This window comes from Zalophus californianus, chromosome 11, assembly GCF_009762305.2.
Source record: "Zalophus californianus isolate mZalCal1 chromosome 11, mZalCal1.pri.v2, whole genome shotgun sequence".
Lineage (NCBI taxonomy): Eukaryota > Metazoa > Chordata > Mammalia > Carnivora > Otariidae > Zalophus > Zalophus californianus.
This window is the reverse complement of record NC_045605.1, coordinates 65,117,002-65,142,428: the sequence shown is the minus strand read 5'-3', so window position 1 is coordinate 65,142,428 and position 25,427 is coordinate 65,117,002. Positions and strand designations below refer to the sequence as shown.

Below are 25,427 nucleotides of genomic sequence, written 5' to 3'. Positions count from 1 at the left end.
AAAATATAGCAACAGAGAATAGATCAGTGGTTGCTGGGGGTTAGGGATTAGTAGACAATCTGAGTACAGGGGGCAGTGTGAGGAAATTCTTTGGAGCATTAGAATTGTTCTGCATTCTGTCTGTGCTAGTTACAAGAATCTAGACACATGTAAAAACTCATACAACTATACATAAACCATGAATCTTACTGTTTGTAAACTACTAAAAAACTAAAACAAAAGAAAAAAGGACACCAGAACTTTCAAGTATCGGCAATACTCTATCCTAACTTGGGTAGTAGTTTCAGGGGTATTCACTTTATGATGCTTTGTATACAATCTTTCATACTCTCTTCTGTAGGACCTCTTGCACAATTTTTAAAAATTATGAAAGAAGGACAACAAGCCCAGATTTCCACTCCATTCTTATAACACCCACTACTGCCATGTGTACAGTGGATGAAGGAAGCAGTGATCACATACCACAGGTGCTCATCCTAGCCTATTATGGGAGATTTAAAGAAAATGTATTACAGCAGAAAGACAAGATGCAAAAGTGATTCAGGAGGAAGAACAACAAGACCTGAAGAGCTGCTTTTAGAAAGTAGGTATACTCTCTGGAAAACAGTATGGAGGTTCCTCAAAAAGTTAAAAGTAGAACTACCCTCCAGCAATTGCACTCCTAGGTATTTATCCAAAGGATACAAACAGTGATTTGAAGGGGCACATGTACCCCAATGTTTATAGCAGCAATGTCCACAATAGCCAAACTATGGAAAGAGCCCATCAACAGATGAATGAATAAAGATGTGGTGTATATATATACTCAGCAATCAAAAAGAATGAAATCTTGACATCTGCAACGACATGGATGGAACTAGAGGGTATTATGCTAAGCAAAATAAGTCAGAGAAAGACAAACACCATATGATTTCATTCATGTGGAATTTAAGAAAGAAAACAGATAAACACAGAGGAAGGGAAGGAAAAATAAAACAAGATGAAAACAGAGAGGGAGGCAAATCATCAGACTTTTAACTATAGGAAACAAACAGGGTTGCTGGAGAGGAGGTGAGTGAGGGGATGTGGTTACTGGGTGACAGGCATTAAGGAGGGCATTTGATATAATGAGCACTGGGTATTATATGCAACTAAGGAATCACTAATAATATACTGATAATAACTGAAACTCATACTGAAACTAATATACTGTATATTAATAATATATAGAAATAATATGCTGTATGTTAACTAATAATATACTGAAACTAATAATATACTGTATGTTAACTAAATTGAATTTAAATAAAAAATTTAAAAAAAAAGAAAAGAAAGTAGGTATGCTGGATAGGAAAAACTGTTTCTAATATCGTATGCCCACATAATTCCTAAGGTTATAAAAGTATTAGAAAATTCTTTGAGTCTAACTCAGAGGATGTCAGCACAAAGTGTGGCATTTCCATGGACTGCAAAGGGAGAACCCCACCAGGAATGTGGGGGCTTATACTGTGAGCATCTCCAATACCCCAAGGCAAAGGTGCTACAGAGGAGACACAAAAGGGTCTTGGATCTTGTAGTTAAGCAGGTGCTCACTGACTCAAGGCAGACAGGCTCAATCCATCCCAACTAAGGATGGTGCCCAGACACCAAAGACCGACTCCCACCCCCAGAACCATGATACAACTGAGCAACAAGGTTTCCCAACGAATGTCAATTATCCTATACAATCTATGGTACTTGACCTCCTAGCCCAGAGGTGGAAGGAGAAACCGACCCAGACTTATCTTTGACTCTGAACAGTGAGACCCACAGCTCTATACTAAGGGTACTCAGGAGTAAAGATGGGAGCTAAGAGGGGGAAAAACTAAAAAAGCAACACACCCTGCCCAGGTCACCAAAAATGACCTTGACATCCTTAGGGGAATAAAATTTCTCATCTTTATCTGACAAAATTCAACTGTGCTCACCATTCTTATAAATGTTCTTTTCCAGTCAATGAAATGCCTTGCTGACCTGAGACCCTCATACTTCCAAGGCTGGGAAAACCAGGATGTCTCACTCAGTAATCTAGATACACTTCCTGAGAAAACAATTTACCAAAACATCTCTCTAAAACTGCATGCAGCTGGTCTTGGTGGGCCCAAAGCTTGTAAGTAAGGTAGCTGTGGCTCCTGCAATGAAACAGAGAGCCCTCCCCCAGCCCAGTGTCCATTCCCACCTTCCTCACGGTCTCCAGCTCCTGCTGCTTGTTTTCGTTGGCAGCCTGGAGCTCCTTCATCTGTCGCTCCAGTTCCTCTTGTTCAGCCAGAAGCTTCTTCCGGAGTTCTTTCCGACGCTGGCGGGCTTCTTTATGTGGTGGGGGGCTGCCCAACTTCAACAGATGGATAGTAGAATGAATGGCTATAAAAGGCGTAGGACAGAAAAAGGGACAGACTGTTTATTCTTCGTATGCAGATGGCATACTGGGAAGAAAACCAGAGACCCAGTGTAGATTCTGATTCTGCCATTAAGTACTGGTGTGACCTTACGTAAGTCATAACCTGCAGCATCAGTCTCATCTCTAAATGTGATCTCTGGAGTCCCTTCCAACTCCAAAATTCCACAACTGCGTATCTGTGCTTAAATAGATACTTGATTCAGGAATATCGCACACATTTGAAGAACTTACAACACTTTCAATTCCCTTCTCTATATTTCTCAAAAGGCCAAATAAGAACAAGACATAGTAAGAGTTGAGATTCAAACTTCTTAATATCTGATTTGCTACATGCTGGGTTTAGTCTGCCCTTATCTATGCCTTCTGAAACCATACCCTTATACACTTCCTTCCTGAGATGGTTAAGAGTAGCTACCATTTATTGAATACTTGCTATATGTATACCCTTTACATGCATTATCTAATTTTTATGTATCTTCCTGATTATTTGAATTAATTTTAATTTTTTGAACAGCTATTACTTTCACATGGTTCAAATTCAAAAGCATGAAAAGACATATAGGAAAAGTCTCCCTCCTGCTCCTACGCCCAAGTACTGGCTTCCCCTCTCCACTACCAACTAATGCTAACAGTTTCTTGTCTTTTCCAAAGATATTTTAAGCATATACAAATAAATATGTATATACATCCTCCACCTTCTTTTGACATAATACACTCTTCTGAGCCTTGGTTTTTTTCACTTACTATATCTTGGAGAGCTTTCCATATCAATATATAAAGCATTATACAGGGCACCTGGGTGGTTCAGTCAGTTAAGCGTTTGCCTTCAGCTCAGGTCATGATCCCAAGGTCCTGGGATCGAGCGCCAATCGGGCTCCCTGTTCAGCGGGGAGTCTGCTTCTCCCTCCGCCTGCTCATGCTCTCGCTCACACACTCTCTCTCAAATATATAAATAAAATCTTTTAAAATAAATAAATGAATAAATAATTATATACAAGTACTGTACAGAACCCCATTGAGTTTCTTCTATCATTTATTCAACCATTTTGCCATTAATGGACATTTAGGTTGTCTACAATCTATCACATTTTTGCAATGATGTGCCATTTTTAAAATGTGCAAGTATATTTTCATTATCTAATTATTAACACTCACAAAAACCTTGAGAGATAGGTACTATTTTTTTTTTAAGATTTTATTTATTTGAGGGGCGCCTGGGTGGCTCAGTCATTAAGCGTCTGCCTTTGGCTCAGGTCATGATCCCAGGGTCCTGGGATCGAGCCCCACGTTGGGCTCCCTGCTCAGCAGGAAGCCTGCTTCTCCCTCTCCCACTCCCTCTGCTTGTGTTCCCTCTCTCGCTGGGTCTCTCTCTGTCAAATAAATAAAGTCTTTTTAAAAAAAAAGGATTTTATTTATTCGAGAGAGAGGTAGTGAGAGAGAGCATGAGCAGGGAGGAAAGGGAGAAGCAGGCTCCCCACTGAGTAAGGAGCCCCATGTGGGGCTTGATCCCAGGTCCCTGAGATCAAAACCTGAGCCGAAGACAGATGCTTAACCAAATGAGCCACCCAGGTGCCCTGAGAGGTAAGTACTATTATTATCCCCATTCTACACAAGAGGAAAAACAGCTACAAAATTCATAATTCAACTCAAGTGACCCAGGAAAGAGGATACAAACCTAGGTGCACTTGCTTCAAAATCTTAAGCCACATCAAAATGACAATTTTCAGTATAACATAATTTTACTTATGTCAAGAATATCATATTCAGAAGCCCCTTTCATGATTTAAAAAAAAAAATCTATGTAGTGTTTCATTCTTTACTAATTTTAGAATAATCAGTTTAAAAGTTTAAAAGTTATTAAATCAAAAGTTTATGTTCTTGAAATAATTATTTGAAACTAGTGATTTCTTGTGAAAATAACAGATCTTAAAAATTACTGGAAATATTCAAAAGTGATTGCATTATTCCTCTTTTGTTTTCTGTATTACTAAAAATTCAAGATAGTCACTTCAAAATTCTTCATAGTCCTTAAAAGGGGAAATTCCATTCTCTTTAAATAGTAAAAGTGAATAAAACTTAAAATGTCCAGTTTATAATTTTCCCACAAGTTCATTACGCAAATGAAACTGATGAAAAATTTGGGAACTCCTCTCAATTTGTTTTTCTTTTAGCTATTATGCTGCATGCAGAAATAACTACAATGAGGGAACAATGCTTTAGTATCTCTAATGAGATTAAAAATACAAAGTCAGAGCTCTCAAGTTATATCATGACAAATAATAAAAACTGCCTTACCCTGAATCCACTCCTGTTTCTTCTTCTTATCTGAGGCACTGATTTCAAAGGTCTTATCAAAACATTTTATGAGAAAAAGGCATTTCTTCCCATCTTTGTCGGGCAAGGACTAACACAGAAAGCAAAATCGGTTTTTTAAAATTTTATTTTTAAGCATTTAAATTTAATTTAATCTGAATTATTTATACAAATCTGGCTGAAATTCAATGTCAATGAAAAATATCTATAAGAGCATATTTCTGATTTACAAAATGCTATTCTCTAGGCAACATTACCTATGGTAACAATGACCCCTGATTAGTATACTTCATCTGGACTGCGAGAACCACCAACACCTGATGGGGACACCATGCTTTGGCTTCCTGAGCACAGTGACTCTTGTATGTGAGCACACCCCTTACAGGAACCCTGGAAGGTATATCCACGTCGTTACAACAGGTATTGATTCCAATGCGCTATGAGGCTACTAAGCCAGGGTGATTCCCACATCCACCTGATGCAGATCCACTCTCTGTGCACTTGGGCTGTTATTGCTAGCAAGCTATGGCTCCTGTCCTATATCCTTAAGTAGACTGGTATGGTCTATGGTAATCTCGTGAGTCTCCATGTTTAGCTGAATCTAAGAAGACCCCTTAGTAGGCAGTGCACACCCCGAGACATCAGTATATGTACACTATTTCATCCATCAAAATACATTCTCATTTATGAGCAAGATTTTAGGTATTTTACATGTTCTTCATCAAATACAGATGTGATGATAGTTCAGATATAAATTAAAAACTCAAAATTTATGTTTCCTGAAGACTACACTTCTTTACAGAATTAACAGCAATGAATAAGGTGTCCTGAAAATCACCTAAAATATTCAAAGATACTGCTCGTATTTTCTTTAGTTTTATTTACTGTACTCAAAATGGCCCAGATTTCCCCATATATTCATGATTTCAAACACTGTCTTCCTGAATATTTTCTGGCTTTCTTTTTTGTAACTCCATTTTATTCAATAAATGTTTCCTTAAATGTTCAAATAAATCTGACTTAATTCCTATACTTTGTTCATGAGACAAAATAAATTCACATTACAAAAAACTTCTGTCAGGTATCTTTGGTTTTTGGTTCAGAAAGTCTAGTAACTGTATGCCTATACTATTTTTAGAAATGTTAATTTTAAGATTATTTTAAGGTTCTAAAGCCTAGAAGCAAGATAAAAGACTTGAGCAGCAGGGGGCAGCATCAGAAAGAGGTAACTAGAGGCTTACCTCCACACAGCAGTTTTCATCCAAGAGAATGTCTCCTTTCTTATCTTTCAGATCCTCACTCACATAATAAGAAATTATGTTGGGTTTTAGTACAAACCAGCGTTCAGTCCAGTTTTTCCGTCTATGGCCTTTTTTCATCATGTAACCCTATGAAAGATTAAATCTGATATAAATGCCTGGCCTTTTACTTATTAGAGCTGATATCTCTTCCTTGAATACATGAGTATAAGTGGTTCTTGACCTTTGTGGATCATGAACCCACTGAGGACCTATGATGGCCAGGGGTACTAAAGCCAGTCAAATACATGCATACAAAAGTTTACACATAATTCTGGACCTGCAGAGACAACAGTCCACCCCACTCTCCATCCCCCAATGCTATATACGTTGTCTTAGAACTCCTGGTGCTAAAATCATTGTGATTTTTTTTTAATTCCTTTTTTTTTTTTCTTAAAGAGACGGAGAGAGAGTCTTAAGCAGGCTCCACACCCAGCACGGAGCCTGACATGGGGCTCAATCTCATGACCCTAAGATCATGACCTGAGCCGAAATCAAGAGTTGGACACTTAGATTGAGCCATCCAGGTGCCCCTAAAATTCCTTATCTTTTGGGGATACCTATGGAAATATTTATAGATAAAATGAAATGTCGGGGACGCCAAGGTGGCTCAGTCAAGTCCTGCATAGGGCTCCCTGCTCAGCAGGGAGCCTGCATCTCCCTCTGCCTGCCACTCCCCCTGCTTGTGCTTGCTCGCTCTCACTCTCCCTCTCTGACAAATAAATAAAATCTTAAAAAAAAAAAAAAGTCTGGGATTGTTTCAAGATACAGGAGAGGAGAAAGTAGGAAGTGTAGGATCAACCATGTGTTAGTGGTTACTGGGGCTGGATGAATGGTATATGGGAGTTCACTATACTATCCTGTCTATTCTGATTAAAACACATACACAAAACCCCGATAGTGATTCTCAGTAAATTAAAACCTCAATCAATGAAAATGTTAAACTTGGTCAAATGTACCTTTTAACCAATCACCTTCTGGCACCAACCTACCCTTCTACCTGACCTCTCACTCACTATTCTGGAGGAAGAATTCTGCTCCAGATGAACAGAAAAGAACTAGCAGTTAGGATTCTGGCTTCTAAATGTAGCTTCTACACTCACACTTCTAGGCCTATACTTCCTTCCCACATATCAATCACAAAGGTGTACAATTCATATCTTTACTTAAGCAAAATGACATATTATTATAGGCCAAGCCTTTCAGGGTTGTTTGAGAATAGCTGACATTTTTTTTTAAGATTTATTTTTTTATTTGAGAGAGAGACTGCTCACGCACGTGAGTGGGTGGGCAGAGGGTGGGAAGAGGGAGAGAGAATCCCAACGGAGCACAGAGCCCAACGTGGGGCTCAGTCTCACCACCCCAATCTCACCACCCCAAGATCATGACCTGAGCCAAAACCAAGAGCCAGACGCTTAACCGACTGAGCCACCCAGGAGCCCCAAGAATAGCTAACATTTTAAATATTAAATGTGTAAGTGCTGATAGCCTAGAGTAGACTATATATTATCATTAAATATTTATTACCTTGCTGTATCATTTGATTATTATGTCAGGTTCTAATCATATACTTGTTCAGTTTCCTAATCCTTGGACATTGAAATAAAAGCTATCTCATACTGAAATTCATCTGTAGTCCAATTATCCTGCCATCTGGTGGGCCTAGAAGTCTTTAGACAGAGACCATGTCTCACACTTCTTTTTAGCACTAAAAACCTACACAAATGAACCTCAATTAATGTTTCTTGATGGGCTCAATTAGGGAAAAAGCAAAGACAACAACATCACCTGCTTAGTTAATAAAGGACCAAAGTAAGGAAACCCCAACTTGGGAGTTATTATTCAGTATAGTAATTAAGAAATCGGAAAGATCCACTAAAAATATATATAAATTCTATTTAACAAGCATTAAGCTTCCCATATGTATATCATATGCTATGCAGGTCATAATCTAATAAAATAAATGCAATTTTGCTAAATAAAGGTATTTTTCTCCCAAAAGTAAGGGTATTTTTCTGATTTTATAAAAATATATAATCATATACATACATTCATGTATAGAATCCTATAAAGTACTAAGTCCAATAACAAGAAAGGAATAAAGAAGAAAATAAAATTTACAGAAATCCCACAATCCAGAGGCAACTTTGGGAACCATCCTTCCAGATAGCCCTACAAACGTGTATCACATTTCATGAAAGGGGTTGCAAGATACTTCCTGTTCAATAACCTGTTTTTTTCTCTGAACGATATGCCATGAGGATCTTTCAGATCAACAAATATGGCTGTACACAACATGAAAGTACTTTAAAAATAGTTTAAAATGTGGTCATTTAAACAGTTCTTTCAAAATAGTAATTTCCCAATGCTTAAGGGTACTTCAAAATTGTACCAGTAATTTTTTTAAAATTAGAGCCTAATACAAGACTGGGAAAATAAGAAACCATATTCCTGTTCTAAATCAGTGTAAAAGTATAAATGACTTATGCCCGATGAAAATATCTTATTTCAAACATGTCAAATTCTAAAGGTGCGGAGACAGCACTCTTACCTGTTTCAACACATCTAATATAAGCTCATTAAAGACTTCATTAATCGCCATGGACACTGTCTGCCGATCCATGCCTTTGCTGAACTGTCCATTTCCAATAAGCTCAATCAGTTCCCACACAGAAAGGCCATCTTTACTGTCATCAAAGTTGATTTTATAATGTTCAAACTGTTCTTGCTGCCAACCTCCTCCCATAACTTCTGTAAGTTTCTTAAGCAAGTATTCAATCTGTACAAAGAAAAATGTAAAAGCAATAATTCCTAGTAAAAAAAAATAACTTTTAAACTTAGGTATGTATCTATGTTATTTACACTGATATGGTCAACTTAGGAAATTTTCTTTTCTAGTTACAAAAGCATATCTTTAAATAATTATGATATTATCAGGGAGAAAGACATGGATAAAATGCCTCTGGTCCTATATTAACCTTATAGAACAAGTAAAGGAATCAAAAACTGATAACCCTCTAATAGTATAGTATATCTGTATGCAGAACTAAAGCAAACTGTACACATATAGTATCATACACAAACTGATGTGACTGGATTACTCTCTGTTGGATAAATATTTCAATATACCAGAATATTGATCTTACTGAACTAACATGCAAGTACTAAATGAAATAAGCATCTCAAAGTAGTATGTACAAGTTAGTCCTCAATTTACAAATTTTCCACATAAGCCAATTATTTGAAAGTTATGATGCTTCCTCCCATTATAACATTGACAATGTTGGCAACAATGGCTGAATTCCTAGCCCGGGCTGGAAGAGTTTATTAAATCCTGAAACACACATCTTTGTGTAGAAAAACAGTAGAAAATGTTGCTATTGAAATAGCAGCAGGTGAACAAAACAGTGAGGCAGTAATACTCACTGAATGAAAAATCAGTATCTTACTTTCTAGAAAGCCTGGGTTTCCTACACACTCTTGAATTCACCATGTCCAAAAATGAATGAATCACCTCAAGCTTCCAAACGGCTTCCCCTTCTATTATTGGTTTCAGCTGCGAACACCACCACTCACCCATGCTAATCCTTGTTCCCCGCTCCTTTATACCAAATCAGTGATAAAAACCTACCGTTTTCACTTCCCTAGATCAGTGTTTTTCAAACTGTAGGTTATGACCCAACCCAATATAAAACCAATGTATTAGGTAGTAAACACCATTTTCCTTAATGGAATGAAAATATTTGAGTTCACCTACAATAAAGACAAATGTTTTGTGAAAAGTTTGGCATTGTGGGTGTGTCTATGTGTGCTGGGTCATGAAATAAAACACCTATCTTCCTATGGATTACAGTCAAAAGAGAATGAAAAACTCTGTTCCAGCAGTTCTCAAATCCATCCCCTCCTAGTCCATCTTCCTTTGTTCAGGCCTCCCAATTGGTATCCTTGACTCCAGCATTGCTCCCTTGCATCTATATGCTGCTAGAGAGATTTTTCTAAAACACAAGCTGAGCCTGTCACCTCCCTCTTTAAATCCTGTGCTGGCTCTCTAGCACCTCAAGGACAAAGACCAAGCTCCTCTGTGTCCCTTGGTAAGTACCACCCTCCCAGCCCCACCCCGGCTGACTACCTATCTCTAACACGTCTTCCACTATGCCCATTGCAGATTTTACACTTCACCATACCAGGTTAGAGGTCTCAAGCTTATTCTGTAAAGGATTAGGTAGTAAATGTTTTAGGCTTTGTGCATCTCTATTAAAGTTACTTTTTGTTTGGATTGGTTTTTTGTTTGTTTTATGCTTTAAAAATGTAAAAAACTAGGGCAGCTGGGTGGCTCAGTCGTTAAGCGGCTGCCTTCAGCTCAGGTCATGATCCCGGGGTCCTGGGATCGAGCCCCGCGCCCCGCATCGGGCTCCCTGCTCGGCGGGAAGCCTGCTTCTCCCTCTCCCACTCCCCCTGCTTGTGTTGCCTCTCTCGCTGTGTCTCTCTCTGTCAAATAAATAAATAAAATCTTTAAAAAAATGTAAAAACTATTCTTAGCACATGGGCTATACAAAAATAGGCTATGGGTTAGAATCAGCAATGAGCCATAGTCTGCCAACACCTGCCATAGATTATAAAGAGTATACCAATTTAACACACTTTTTTATGCTTCTGTGCCTTTCCCCATGCTGTCCTCTCTGTTTTGAATACCTCTTCTCATCTCTATACCCGGCTAACTGGTATTCATTCAAAATCTGTATTGTCTAGGCTATTCCTACTTCAAGTGAGGTGTGTGGAACAGCAGCATCGGCATCACTTAGAAGCCTGTTAGCAATGAAGAACCTTGGACCCTACCAAAGACCCCAAAATCAAAATCTGCATTATAATAAGAATCCCAGGTACTTCCACATGCACATTAAAGTCTGAGAAGCACTGCTCTAGGAAAACTGCTCTGACCAACCCTAATCCAGGTCAGGTGGTCTTCTATGTCACTGCACTTAGCATACAGTACTGAAATCACCTCTTTACTCATTTTCTTCCCTACCATTTTCTGAATTCTTTATACTAGGGATCATGTCCCACCCATCTTTGAATCTCCAGAAATCAGTATCATGCTTAGAATGTGGTAGAGCTCAATTAACATTTACTAAAATAAACTAAGCTAAGCCTCAATTTTTTCATCTATGAAATGGACATACTAACACTTATCATATAGAACGACTATGGGGATAAAACGAGACAAGTACTGATTATTTTGCATAGTGTCTGACAGAGTACATACCCCATCAACGTTACTTCCTTTTGTACTGAGTGGGGTATTACACAAATACTTAAAATTATATTTTATGAACAGACCCATAACCACTAAGGAAATTGAAGCAGTCATCAAAAATCTCCCAAGAAACAAGAGCCCAGGGCCAGATGGCTTCCCAGGGGAATTCTACCAAACATTTAAAGAAGAATTAAACCTATTCTTCTGAAACTGCTCCAAAAAACAGAAATGGAAGGAAAGCTTCCAAACTCATTTTATGAGGCCAACATTACCTTGATCCCAGTATCAGACAAAGACCCCATCAAAAAGGAGAATTACAGACCAATATCTTTGATGAACATGGATGCAAAAATTCTCACCAAAATACTAGCCAGTAGGATCCAACAGTACATTAAAAGGATTATTCTCCACGACCAAGTGGGATTTATTCCTGGGCTGCAAGGTTGGTTCAACATCCGCAAATCAATCAATGTGATACAATACATTAATGAAAGAAAGAACAAGAACCATATGATCCTCTCAGTAGATGCAGAAAAAGCATTTGACAAAGTACAGCATCCTTTCTTGATTAAAACTCTTCACAGTGTAGGGATAGAGGGTACATACCTCAATATCATAAAAGCCATTTATGAAAAACGCACAGCGAATATCATTCTCAATGGGGAGAAAATGGGAGCTTTCCCCCTAAGGTCAGGAACACAGCAGGGATGTCCACTATCACCACTGCTATTCAACATGGTACCACAAGTCCTAGCCACAGCAATCAGACAACAAAAAGAAGAAATAAATGGCACCCAAATCGGCAAAGAAGTCAAACTCTCACTCTTTGCAGATGACATAATACTTTATGTGGAAAACCCAAAAGACTCCACCCCAAAACTGCTAGAACTCATACAGGAATTCAGTAAAGTGGCAGGATATAAAATCAATGCACAGAAATCAGTTGCATTTATATACACCAACAAGACAGAAGAAAGAGAAAGGAGTTGATCCCATTTACAATTGCACCCAAAACCATAAGATACCTAGGACTAAATCTAACCAAAGAGGCAAAGAATCTGTACTCAGAAAACTATAAAATATTCATGAAAGAAATTGAGGAAGACACAAAGAAATGGAAAAATGTTCCATGCTCATGGATTGGAAGAACAAACATTGTGAAGATGTCAATGCTACCTAGAGCAATCTACACATTCAATGCAATCCCTATCAAAATACCATCAACTTTTTTCAAAGAAATGGAACAAATAATCCTAAAATTTGTATGGAACCAGAAAAGACCCCAAATAGCCAGAGGAATGTTGAAAAAGAAAAGCAAAGCTGGTGGTATCACAATTCCGGACTTCAAGCTCTATTACAAAGCTATCATCATCAAGACAGTATGGTACTGGCACAAAAACAGACACATAGATCAATGGAACAGAATCGAGAGCCCAGAAATGGACCCCCAACTCTATGGGCAACTCATCTTTGACAAAGCAGGAAAGAATGTCCAATGGAAAAAAGACAGTCTCTTCAACAAATGGTGTTGGGAAAATTGGACAGCCGCATGCAGAAGAATGAAACCGGACCATTTCCTTACACCACACACAAAAATAAACTCAAAATGTTTGAAAGACCTAAATGTGAGACAGGAGTCCATCAAAATCCTAGAGGAGAACACAGGCAGCAACCTCTTTGACCCCAGCCGCAGCAACTTCTTCCTAGAAACATCGCCAAAGGCAAGGGAAGCAAGGGCAAAAATGAACTATTGGGACTTCATCAAGATAAAAAGCTTTTGCACAGCAAAGGAAACAGTCCACAAAACCAAAATACAACCGACAGAATGGGAGAAGATATTTGCAAATGACGTATCAGATAAAGGGCTGGTATCCAAAATCTATAAAGAACTTATCAAACTCAACACCCAAAGAACAAATAATCCAATCAAGAAATGGGCAGAAGACATGAACAGACATTTCTCCAAAGAAGACATCCAGATGGCCAACAGACACATGAGAAAGTGCTCAACATCGCTCGGCATCAGGGAAATCCAAATCAAAACCTCAATGAGATACCACCTCACACCAGTCAGAATGGCTAAAATTAACAAGTCAGGAAACGGCAGATGTTGGCAAGGATGTGGAGAAAGGGGAACCCTGCTACGCTGTTGGTGGGAATGCAAGCTGGTGCAGCCACTCTGGAAAACACTACGGAGGTTCCTCAAAAAATTGAAAATAGAGCTACCCGATGACCCAGCAATTGCACTACTGGGTATTTACCCCAAAGAAATGTAGTGATCTGAAGGGGTACATGCACCCCAATGTTTATAGCAGCAATGTCCACAATTGCTGCTTTGAGCCAAGATGTCCATCAATAGATGAATGGATAAAGATGTAGTGTGTGTGTGTGTGTGTGTGTGTGTGTGTGTGTGTGTGTGTGTGTATACACACAATAGAATATTATGCAGCCATCAAAAAAATGAAATCTTGCCATTTGCAATGACGTGGATGGAACTAGAGGGTATTATGCTAAGCTAAATAAGTCAATCAGAGAAAAACATGTATCATATGATCTCACTGATATGAGGAATTCTTAATCTCAGGAAACAAACTGAGGGTTGCTGGAGTGGTGGTGGGTGGGAGGGATGGGGTGGCTGGGTGACAGACATTGGGGAGGGTATGTGCTATGGTGAGCGCTGTGAATTGTGTAAGACTGATGAATCACAGACCTGTACCCCTGAGACAAACAATACATTATATGTTAAAAAATAAAGAAGAAGATAGCAGGAAGGGAAGAATGAAGGGGGGGAATCGGAGGAGGAGACAAACCATGAGAGACGATGGACTCTGAGGGTTCTAGAGGGGAGGGGGGTGGGGGGATGGGTTAGCCTGGTGATGGGTATTAAAGAGGGCATGTACTAAATGGAGCACTGGGTGTTATACACAAACAATGAATCATGGAACACTACATCAAAAACTAATGATGTAATGTATGGTGATTAATGTAACATAATAAAATAAAACTTAAAAAAATAATAAATAAATACCTTTCTAAAAAATAAAAATTACATTTTAGGAGGCATTTATGAAATAACAAAGAAGAATGCGAAATTAAATTTACCTATAATTTCCACTGCATAAAGATTACACAAATATTTTGACAAATACTAGAGGAAAACACAGACACAGCAAGTCTAATTTGTTACAGATAAGATTGTGAGTTAATTTTTCTTTCTCTCCTTTGCACTTCCAATAATTTGGTTATAATGATGTCTGTGAAATAACATATTTTTGCAGAGAAAGAATGCCAGCAATAGGAAAAACATGCTTGCAAAGAAAGGTACATCCACAAAATTTCATGAAGTCAAAAATATCAAGAGTTCTAAGGATTTAATTTGATGAAATACTATAAAGTCCTCTAGTACGAAAATGATCTTCTCTCCTAAATCTAGCATATGGTAGGTAGTCAACAAATGTTTACTTGCTGGAGAAAAACACACTTAGGTCTTTCCTTTCTCTTGTTGGAGACAGATCATGTACTGTTAAGCTTAACAGATACTATTATTTTCTTGGCTTTTAAATAGAAGTAGCAGGGATTGGGGGGTTGGTGCTGGCTGGCTCAGTCCGTAGAGCATGTGACTCCCGATCTCAGGTTGTGAGTTCAAGCCCCACGTTGGGTAGAGCTTACTTAAAAAAAACAAAACAAAACAAAACAAAAAACAATTTCATTTGTGCCTCGCTGGCGCAGTTGGTGGAGCATGCAACTCTTGATCTTGGCATTTTGAGTTCAAGCCCCACGTTGGGTGTAGTGATTTCCTAAAAATAAAATCTTTTTTTTTTTTGAAGATTTTATTTAATTTATTTGACACAGAGAGAGAGAGAGCGAGAGAGAGAGAGCGAGCGAGCACAAGCAGGGGGAGCAGCAGGCAGAGGGAGAAGCAGGCTTCCTGCATGAGCAGGGAGCCCGATGCAGGGCTCGATCCCAGGACTCTGGAATCATGACCTGAGCTGAAGGCAGCGGTTTAACCAACTGAGTCACCCAGGCGCCCCAAAAAATAAAATCTTTTAAAAAAGAAGAAGTAACAGGGATAGTCAGTGGAGGAGAAAGAAAAAAAATGGTCAAGAAGAGAGAGAAAGAGGAGAGAATGGGGCAGAAAAGGAAAAAAGACTACAAGAAGAGATTAAAGAGAGACAAGAGAGGAAAAGAAAGTCAAAAAGGACATTAAGATAAATAAATGCCCAAAGTAAAATATCTTAGAGGCATTAACATGTACAGAAGTTCAGTCTCCCTAATACAGCAAAAAGAAGGGCCCATGCTGTCTGATCACAACTCGGGATAAAGGTAGTGCAAGCACAGCTAAAAGTTTTAGTAGTAAGGCCAACAGAAGACACGTATGTGCATACAGTCACATGTACAGATGTGACAAGAAATGGTGCAACTGAATGACCATTCTTACAACTAGTCAAGAAACAGCCTCAGCTTTTCCTCACTTACCCCTGTGAATACACCCAAGGCCCTCCCACTGCAAGCTTCAGTTCCTCTTGTATCTGGAATGGTCTTTTATAATGTTAGTAACTCAGAGTGCCTCTTAGCAGCAAACTCAGCCCTAGAGACAGCTTCCCAGGCTCATTCTGAACCTTTCTGAAGGTGTACTCCCAAAGCCTTCTGAGTTTGTCATCAGTACCAAGCATCTGCTCAGCATTACCAGGGACTGTCCCAGACAAATTATCTAGATTCATTTCCTGCTGACTTTCAACACAATCATACACATCATTAGCAAATAACTGAAGGGCCTCTTAATTCATTATACTGGGCGAGGGAGAGACAAACATTCCCATTCTCAACTATTCAATTATACTAAATAATAAATCACGTGCTGCTGTGTTAGTCTCGAGTGGCCTGCATCAATTCTAAGAGCTCATTCAGTTTCAGGAAGCAGCTTACTTCCTCCTTCCAAGCAAGTTTTACCAAAAATAACAAAGAATAAACTTTCAGGCTGCATGTGATTTTTGAGGCCTTTGGCTCCAAAAATTATTTTGTTAAAAGTTCTTTCCCTGTCATCATTAAAAAGGGCCTTTATTGGCTTAACAACAATTCAGGTCTTATTTCACTAAGGGTCTCTTAAAACTATTTCAGGTTTGATATTTAATTGCATCAAGGCAATTCCTCCAAATAAGCCCACAACAGACACATCCTGTTTTGTTCTTGGCTCTGTGGAAAATGAATACTAATGAAAAAACTATACCGACACACATTTCCAGGAATATCATTTGACAAAAATTATAGAACCATCTTAAACAGGAACATACCGTACCTTGACTTCTGCATGTTAACTCTAATATTTTTGACACTGCTTTCTAGGTGATGGGAAACAGAGTCAAAAGCAAACATTTATATAACTTATATTATTCATATAACTACCACTATCATATAACTACCACTGTTTCTTTTATCTTTTATAGTATTAATTGAAGCTAGAGAATAAAATCTTAGTTAAAAACATTCTGGACTTAAAATACAAATAATCATTATGGTAGATGAATGATTAGAAACATTAAAATCACCTTAAATGTATAAAGCCTAAAAACTGTTGGTAAGATTACAAATTAAATTCATAGATACACTCATGACAAATTGAGACATTATATTTCAAATTTTATTTTTAAAATGTACCTGCCTTTACATTAAATTTTATTAAAATCTCTAAGTCTAAAACTACTTCAAAATATGTTTTTTTAAAAATGTTATTAAAGTATTTAGGAAGGAAGCAAAATGTAACAAACAATGGCCACCTTAAGAAATATTATGACTCTAGTATTTTCCGTAAAATAGTGTGACCTTGAGTTACAGTGGTTGGTCCAAGGACAGTAGATGCGCTAAGAGCTTAATAAATACAAAACCGTATTTTAAACCTCAGGAAGCTGGTTCAGCAACCGGACAAAGCAATTCCACATAAATCTGTCCCAATGATTCCTTCTTTCCCCACACAAGTACTCCAGGCCACAGAGAAATTATACATCTAAGCAGAAGAAATGCTGAAGGAGTTAGGGAGGTCAAAACAGAGTAAGTCCAAACAAGAACATGACAAGGTATGCTGCCTGCCTATTCTAAACAAGTCAGAGAGGCTATTCCCTTCTCAAATGAGATTAATTTGTTTAGAAACAGGACCAAAAAAAAAAAAAAATTAAACATTCTAACAGCTTTTTTTCCTAAATGAATAATAGATAAATTTTAGACAAATAAAGAATTATATTTTATATAAATACTAGATAGCATCTGGTAAAAATAAATAAAAGAAAAGGGGACCAAAGACGTTACGATCAGCCCACAAAGATGAAGGTAGGCATACTGTGGAGTCTTGGTGGGGCCCTGGGGCACAGGAAAGGTTAGAATCATGGCACACCACAAGGCTCACATGGGTCCCAGTTCTTCGGGCCACCTGGGGCATAAATCTTTTCAGTTTCTTAGGCAAAGCAGTCAGGAAGCTGGCGCTGGCCGGCTCCCTTCACAGCCTGTGGCTCAACAATGATTTAAAACCAATGACAAGTCCTCCACATCACACAAGTGCTGCCTTGAGGAATAAGGTAAGTTTCCTTACTAATTTTTTTTTAAGATTTTATTTATTTATCCTACAGAGAGAGACACAGCCGGAGAGAGAACACAAGCAGGGTAAGTGGGAGAGAGAGAAGCAGGCTTCCCGCCGAGCAGGGAGCCTGATGCGGGGCTTGATCCCAGGACCCTGGGATCATGACCTGAGCCGAAGGCAGACACTTTAACGACTGAGCCACCCAGGCGCCCCTACTTCCTAATTTCTAATACTGAAATCAGGACAAGATCACTTTCAAGTCCACCAGGAATATTTCAGTGATGCAAAGAACCCAAACATCACATGTTCACAGTTAAGAGACCCACCCCACCTCCAGTTCCAAAGAAAACACAAATAAATTTAGAACACAGAGTAACTACAAAATGTCTTAAAAGACAATACTGGAAGTTTTATTAGCATAATTCTTCCAAGCAACAGCTAGGTTTTTAAAATGCCATCAGTACATCTTTTTCAACACCTATCAATTTTCCATTCCCTTCTATATTTCTCTGTATTAAACTAGACAACATTGGTGTGCAAGACTCTATAGTACGTTTTATTCTTTATGTCTCCTTTAACATATTTGCACTATTACATCATTACTGTTACTAAGCAGTAAGAAACTGTTCCCACCACTACAGTTAAACTGTGTTCTACTTGATTACCAATGACCACCTAATTGGTAAATCCCAGGGCAACTTCTCACTCATCACTCTCTAATTTTTCTGCAACATCTAATGCCAGTAACTACTTTCCTGCTTCTTAGAACTTTTTCTTTCTTTGGCACCCATGACTCAACACTCTCCCAGTTCTCCTCCTACCTTATAGACTATTCAATTCAGCTTCCTGTACCAAATCTACTTCCTCTTCCTGCTACAGAAACAGTCCCCAAAGTTCTGTCCTCAGCCCTCACTTCTCCCACAACAGTTTCTTCCTCCCTGATCTAATCTCCTTCCATGGCTTCCCCACTTCTGTCTCTAGTCCGGGCCTCCCACAAGCCCTAGATGTGCACTTCCAGTTGAATACAGGACAGCTCCACAAATATGTTCCACCTAAAATACCAATATACCCAACCCTTCATCAGGCACCATATCCCCATCTTATTCATCATCCAATCATTCATTCATACATGCACGCGCACGCGCGCACACACACACACACATACACACTGTCAATTAGCACTTATCATGGGGCGAGACACTATATTAAATGTTTCACATCATCAACTATTTTAGTCCTCACAAGAGTCCAATAAATGAAATAGTTATCCCCACTTTACAGATGAGGAAACCCAAACAAAGAGATTAAGTAATCTCTTCAATCTCTTCAAGATTACATAGTTAAAAAGTGGTAGAAGTCGGGATTTAAACCAGGCAGTCTGATTTCAAAGATCATGCTTTATTTTTTTTTAAAAGACTTTACTTATTTATTTGACAGAGAGAGAGACAGTGAGAGAGGGAACACAAGTGGGGGAGTGGGAGAGGAAGAAGCAGACTCCCCGCTGAGCAGGGAGCCCGACGCGGGGCTCAATCCCAGGACCCTGGGATCAAGACCTGAGCCAAAGGCAGGCGCTTAACAACTGAGCCACCCAGGCGCCCTATCAAAGATCATGCTTTAAACAACCACACTATATTACCTCCTGATCGCCCAGGCCTGAAACCTGTCCATAGTCAGGCACTATGAACTTAGTCCTGTCACCTCGGGATCTCTCCCATCTGACCTTCTTTTCCATCCTCACTGACATTACTATACTTCAGTCCTCAAATACCACTTATCTTCTCTCAAGTTCCCATCTCCCATCTCTCCGTATTTCATCTATTTACTTGTCACTCTCTTGCTTAAAAATCATCAGTGGCTCATAGTGCCCCACTGCCTACAGGATAAAGTCAAAACTCTTTCTAGACTCATCTACTACCACTCCTCTTCAGAGCCATCATGTTCCAGTTAGAAATGGCAGGTGTCATTCTTTTTGACTGCCTAGCATCTAATCCCCTTCTTATGTCTAGACAATTCCCTACCTCCCAATATATAAGTTAAAAATGCAAATGGATCCTTTACAGGCCTCCTTTGCAGCTACTTCATGGTACCTGACATAGGCCATACCAATTAGATGTGTTATCCCCTGACTGAACTGGAAAGTGGACACAGAAAACTCTCTCTGGCAGAAAGAAGAGCTGCAGGAAGATTGGAGTCCCGGGCTACACTATGTGCAGGGCCAGAGGTGTTCCACAGCACAAGTATAATCCCCCTCCCTCTAGTGGTAGCAGCATTTTCCTTGTGGTTCCTCATTGGAGTGACAAGTATAGTTCCAGACGGATACCATTCAAACCTGGTTTCTCTGCCATCACAACAATTCTGTGGGCTACCAAATATCTTTTTGGCTTCAATCAGTCCGTCCAGCTGTTTCTAAGTAAGTGTATTCAGACAAGTAGCTATTCAGACAGGCGGAATACCTCACTCACCTCAAAACACGCCTTTTGCTTTCCTGACTCATATAACCTTGCCCACTGTGTCTTCCATCCAGAATTCTTCTCCATTAGTCAAAATTCTTCCTATCTTTTAAGGCCCAGCACAAGTGCTACTGTCCCCATAAAGATAAAAGTAAACATTTAATGAGCACTTTCCAAGGGTCAGGCATTCTCCTTGTCCAATCTTCATAAGAACAGGAGGAGGTAGATACTAGCATTAACCCTATTGTATAGTTGAAGAAACTGCAGCAAAAACAAATGATGTATATCATCCAAAGCGACACAGCTAGTGAACAGTGATAGAGCTAGAATTCAAATCCAGGAAATCTGACTGCAGACCCCTGCCCTTAACCAGGGAACAGCAAATGACAGACCACGAATCAACTCTAGTCCCCTCAGCCAAATCTGGCTCATGACATGTCTGTATACACTCATGACCTAAGAACAGTTTCTGCAGTTTTAAGTGGTTGGGAGGAAAAAAAAAAAGAATAATATTTCATGATCCATGAATATTATATAAAATTCACAAATTCACATTTCAAAGTCCATGTTATTGAAGCACAGCAACATACTGTCTATGACGGCTTTCTTGCCATAACGGCAGATTTAAGTAACTGCAACAGAGACAGTATGGCCCAAGAGGGCCACAAAGCCTCAAATATTTATTGTCTGGCCCTTTATGGAAAAAGTTTAAGACCCAACTTTTGCCCATTATATTACATTGCCTCTTACAAAGCCTTCCTTACTTACTTCCCCCAAGCTGGAATAAATCTTTCCCTTCTCTGTATTTGCATGGCGTTTGCACCTCTCTTATAACAGGTAATCTATTTTGCTTCGAATTACACTTCACTTATTTTTTTTCCTTGAGCAGACTACAAATTCCTTGAAGGCAGGAAGCAATCTTTTTCCCTCTGCATTCCTCTTGGCGCCTTGCTTATTGTTGGCAGTCAATAAATGCTTGCTGACTTTAAATAAAATATTGCAGTATGAACTTTTAAAGAGATTTTCCTAACATGAATATGAATCACAGAAATCACAGACTAGACTCTGTATTGGCAGGAGAAGTAATAACAGGCCCTCTCAATCAGGTATATAAATTGGATGGCCTTTCTTCTTTTTTTTTTTAAGATTTTATTTATTTGAGAGAGAGAGAATGAGAGATAGAGAGCACGAGAGGGAAGAGGGTCAGAGGGAGAAGCAGACTCCCCGTCGAGCAGGGAGCCCGATGTGGGACTCGATCCCGGGACTCCAGGATCATGACTGGAGCCGAAGGCAGTCGCTTAACCAACTGAGTCACCCAGGCGCCCTGGTATGGCCTTTCTGACAGGCAATTCTGCCTTGTTCATCAAATACCTTGAAAGTGTGTTTTTTAGGACTCAGAACTCCACTGCTAGAAATCTGTCCTAAGGAAATAAGCAGACTAGTGTGTAAAAATGCAATAACAGTAGTCACAAGAGTTGACACTATTTACTGAGTACATCTTACATGCCAGGTACTGAGCTAAGTCCTTTAAATGCAGAACCTCCTACCCTTTAACACTGTGATGAGCCCTATTTTGTAGGTGAGGAAATTAAAACTCAAGAGGTGAAATAATTTGTCAAAAGTTAAGGAATGACAGATTTCTTTTAAGGGGAACACTATACCTGATTGTAATTCTGCAAATTAGTCTTTTCTGTATTTACTACTATAATAAGCATGTATTACATATATAATTTTTTAAGGCAGTTAAGATAGCACAGAAACCCTACACCTGTCTTTTTTTTTTCCTTTGGAAGCTCAGGGAAAAGAAGTCAGAACAGAATAAGGAAATGCCCTTTTTCATTTACTTTGTAAAGTACAATAAAAAGTCACCATTCTGGACTTTGAAACAAGGGTAGTATTTCCTCACATGAAACAGTCTTGAGAAATAGCACTGTGGATTCTATGTTTACCATATAGCATCACTCAGCCAATTTTGCCCTGCTTTCCTAAAATGCCATACTGGTTTTGCCAATATGTAAGTAGACAGAAAATTATGTTGTGACTTGTACTGAATAAAGACTCTGGATATGAGGACAGATTCATCTATAATTATAGCAATTTAGAAATGAAAAATCCCACCCTGTCTGCAAATCTCCAGGGGTATTACATGACCCCAAATCATTGAGTTTTGGACTTTTCTGGATTCAGGCTGTTTTGCCTCTGATCTAAAAACACTAGTCCCAGATGTCCTTCTATATCTACACTGAATTAACACAGTACTTCCAAGCTAGATCTATTAAATGCTTTGATCACCATGTGAGAACTTCCCAGAACCACACCTTACCTCTTCTGGCACGATAATTAATGGATACTTGTCCTCAGAGAGAAAGTTGAAAATAACCCATACTTTAAATGCATCTTCTTCTGTAATGAGCAGGGGACTCTTGGTGAGGTTTTTTTTGACACAGAGGGTCCAACACATCCTATTGAATTCAATCTTGTCAAAGTTGTCTTGGACCTAAAAAAGAATTGAATTAAAATTTCAGTGAAAAAATTCTAATGAATGAGGAAATATTCCAAAATAAGCAGGATATAAGCCAAGTAAAACAGATACAGGTTTCCACTTTCACCAATCCAATTAACTAATAACCATTTTCTAAGTACTTGCTTGTGTACCACACTTTCAAAAGCCCAATTAAGATGTTATATTTAGCCTGACACTAAAGCAACATCTATCTGTCCAAATCACTGACTTGGCACATAAAATACTAGCTTGTCGAATAGTTCTTTTTTCACATGTACATGTTCTCTTCTAAATAAAACTACCAACCCTGGTACAGAGGAGTGGAGAATATCAATTACTCAGTATGAGCCACATGCAGATATCTCATCTTTACCTATATAGTCAAAGAAGACATTTTCTTTTGAAAACAAAAACAAACTTTAACTGAAATTCTAAAAAGACAGCCCTGCCATAGTCATTCAACCATGCATTCACTATTCCCTCAGCATCTATTATGAGCCAAGTACTATGCTACAAATTAAGGATATAAAGATGAAGAACTTGGTCTCTGCTCATAGAATATTCAGTTTATTAGGGAAAACAGATATGCAATAGACAAATTCTAATATAATACCATGTATAATTCATTAGTTTTTCACTCATTCAACAGATAAAATTTAGATAGTAATTATTATCTGTCAGGGATAATGCAAAGATACTGAATATAATACTAGCCCATGTCTCCAAGGAAAGCCAAGACAATTACAATATAGTGTGGTAAGTACTATAATAGAGGTAAGCAGAGGGTTCTGTGGGAACACTGAGGAACTAATCCAGTCTTAAGAACTGGGGGAAGATTTGCAGAAAAAGTGACATGACAACAGAGTAGGGTCCTAAAGGATCATTAAATATCAAAGAGTTTATAGTCACTATGGAAAACTGTATGGAGGATCCTCAAAAATTTGTTTTAAGAAACGCCATATGATCCAGCAATTCAACTTCTGGAATATAACCAAAGGTAACAAAAATGCTAACTCAAAAAAAAATATCTGCACCCCCATGTTCCTAGCAGCATTATTTACCATAGCTAATACATGAAAACAAAGTAAGTGTCCATCGATAGATGAATGGATAAAGAAGTTGTGCTATATCTCAATCCCAGGACCCGATCAGGACCTGAACCGAAATCAAGACATTTAACTGACTGAGCCATGCAGGCACCCCTTACAACCTGCATGTTAAAAGCCATATTCTGGGACAATAAGGAAGATGTACAGGAGAAGGCAGAGTGGGCGGCAGGACCATATGAACAAAGCACTTCTTTTGGGAAAGAGAGAAACAAAGTGTTATGTGTATGGTAAGGAAGAAGTCACTAGCTGACACCAGGGAGAAATTTCTCTTGACCTCTCCCTAGAATTTGTGGTTGGTACACCAGTTCCCCAGGAGTACGAAGATATCCTTTGTGCTCTGCCTTCAGCAGCCTGTCTCAGTCTGGCACCATTTCCCACACCCCAATCGTACACAATTGATCCCACGAAGAGAAAGCAGTAGCTGCCACTGCAGCTTCTTTTTTCTTTTTTTTTTTTTCCTTTAACACCATTTATGAAGACTTTTAATGTATGCTTGGCATTTTATATGCAGTTTCTCACTTAAACCTCATATTAGCCTTATAAGGCCAGATATTTCCCCTGCACCCCTAAAAAACACTTTGGGGAAATGACAGGTACACAAAAGCATGTAGCCTTACCCTGAAGAACAAGAAGTGATTCTGTGTAGATTATGTGATGAATTATAGGGTTCCTGAGGGGGAGTGGCTAGACTTATGGCTGGAAAAGCAAACACAGACCAAATCACAAACGGCTTCGTAATTTTAAGAAATAGACTATAAGAAACCCCCAACTGAAGGGTTTTAGAGCAGAGAATGAGAATAGGTCATTGGCTGCCCAGATTAGTACTTTGCAGAAAGATGGTATTTGAGGCGGACCTTGAAGTATATGAAGAATGCAAAGAAAAGTACTGCAAAAAACAGGAAAGGAAATGGCATGAGCAAAGGTATGGCAGAAACATCACACCAGCCAGGTTTAGGGAATCGTCACAGGATGGAGACAAAAACAAGGGAGAAGAAAAGATAAAGTTTTCAGTTATGAGCATCTTCAACCTGAAGGTCTGGTAAGATATTTAGATGGAGGTGTCCAAAGACAAAGTGCAACTGTAGACTAAGAGGAGAGGCAGATCTGTGAATCAACTGTATGCTGATGACGACTGAAGCCATGGCGGTCAACGAGATCACTGACAGGAAACATAAATGGAGAAAAGAGATGGGATCAAAAAACAGAACCTCAGGGCGCCTGGGTGGCTCAGTCACTGGTCGTCTGCCTTCGGCTCAGGTCATGATCCCAGTGTCCTGGGATCGAGTCCTGCATCGGGCTCCCTGCTCAGCAGGAGGCCTGCTTCTCCCTCTCCCACTCCCCCTGCTTGTGTTCCTGCTCTCGCTGTCTCTCTCTGTCAAATAAATAAATAAAATCTTAAAAAAAAAAAAACAGAACCTCAGGGGATATAGACATTTACAAAACAAGAGGAGAAAGAGGAATTATGATGACCGAAGGAACAGTCAAAGTGGTAGGAGGACCACAAAGATATGAAAAT

At 38.9% G+C, this 25,427-nt stretch overlaps 1 protein-coding gene across 3 annotated transcripts in view; it reads right to left on the bottom strand.

Annotated features, from left to right (window-relative positions):
• Nucleotides 1–25,427, bottom strand: part of SWAP70 (switching B cell complex subunit SWAP70) — a 75,804-nt gene that overhangs the window by 10,268 nt on the left and 40,109 nt on the right. For all 3 annotated transcript variants that reach the window (XM_027579965.2, XM_027579967.2, XM_027579968.2), the window contains 5 exons: nt 22,623–22,796; nt 8,579–8,806; nt 5,971–6,117; nt 4,712–4,820; nt 2,198–2,379 (listed from right to left, as the gene is read on the bottom strand). In XM_027579965.2, the coding sequence (XP_027435766.1) occupies nt 2,198–2,379; nt 4,712–4,820; nt 5,971–6,117; nt 8,579–8,806; nt 22,623–22,796 (840 nt within the window). The remainder of the gene's footprint in view (nt 1–2,197; nt 2,380–4,711; nt 4,821–5,970; nt 6,118–8,578; nt 8,807–22,622; nt 22,797–25,427) is intronic.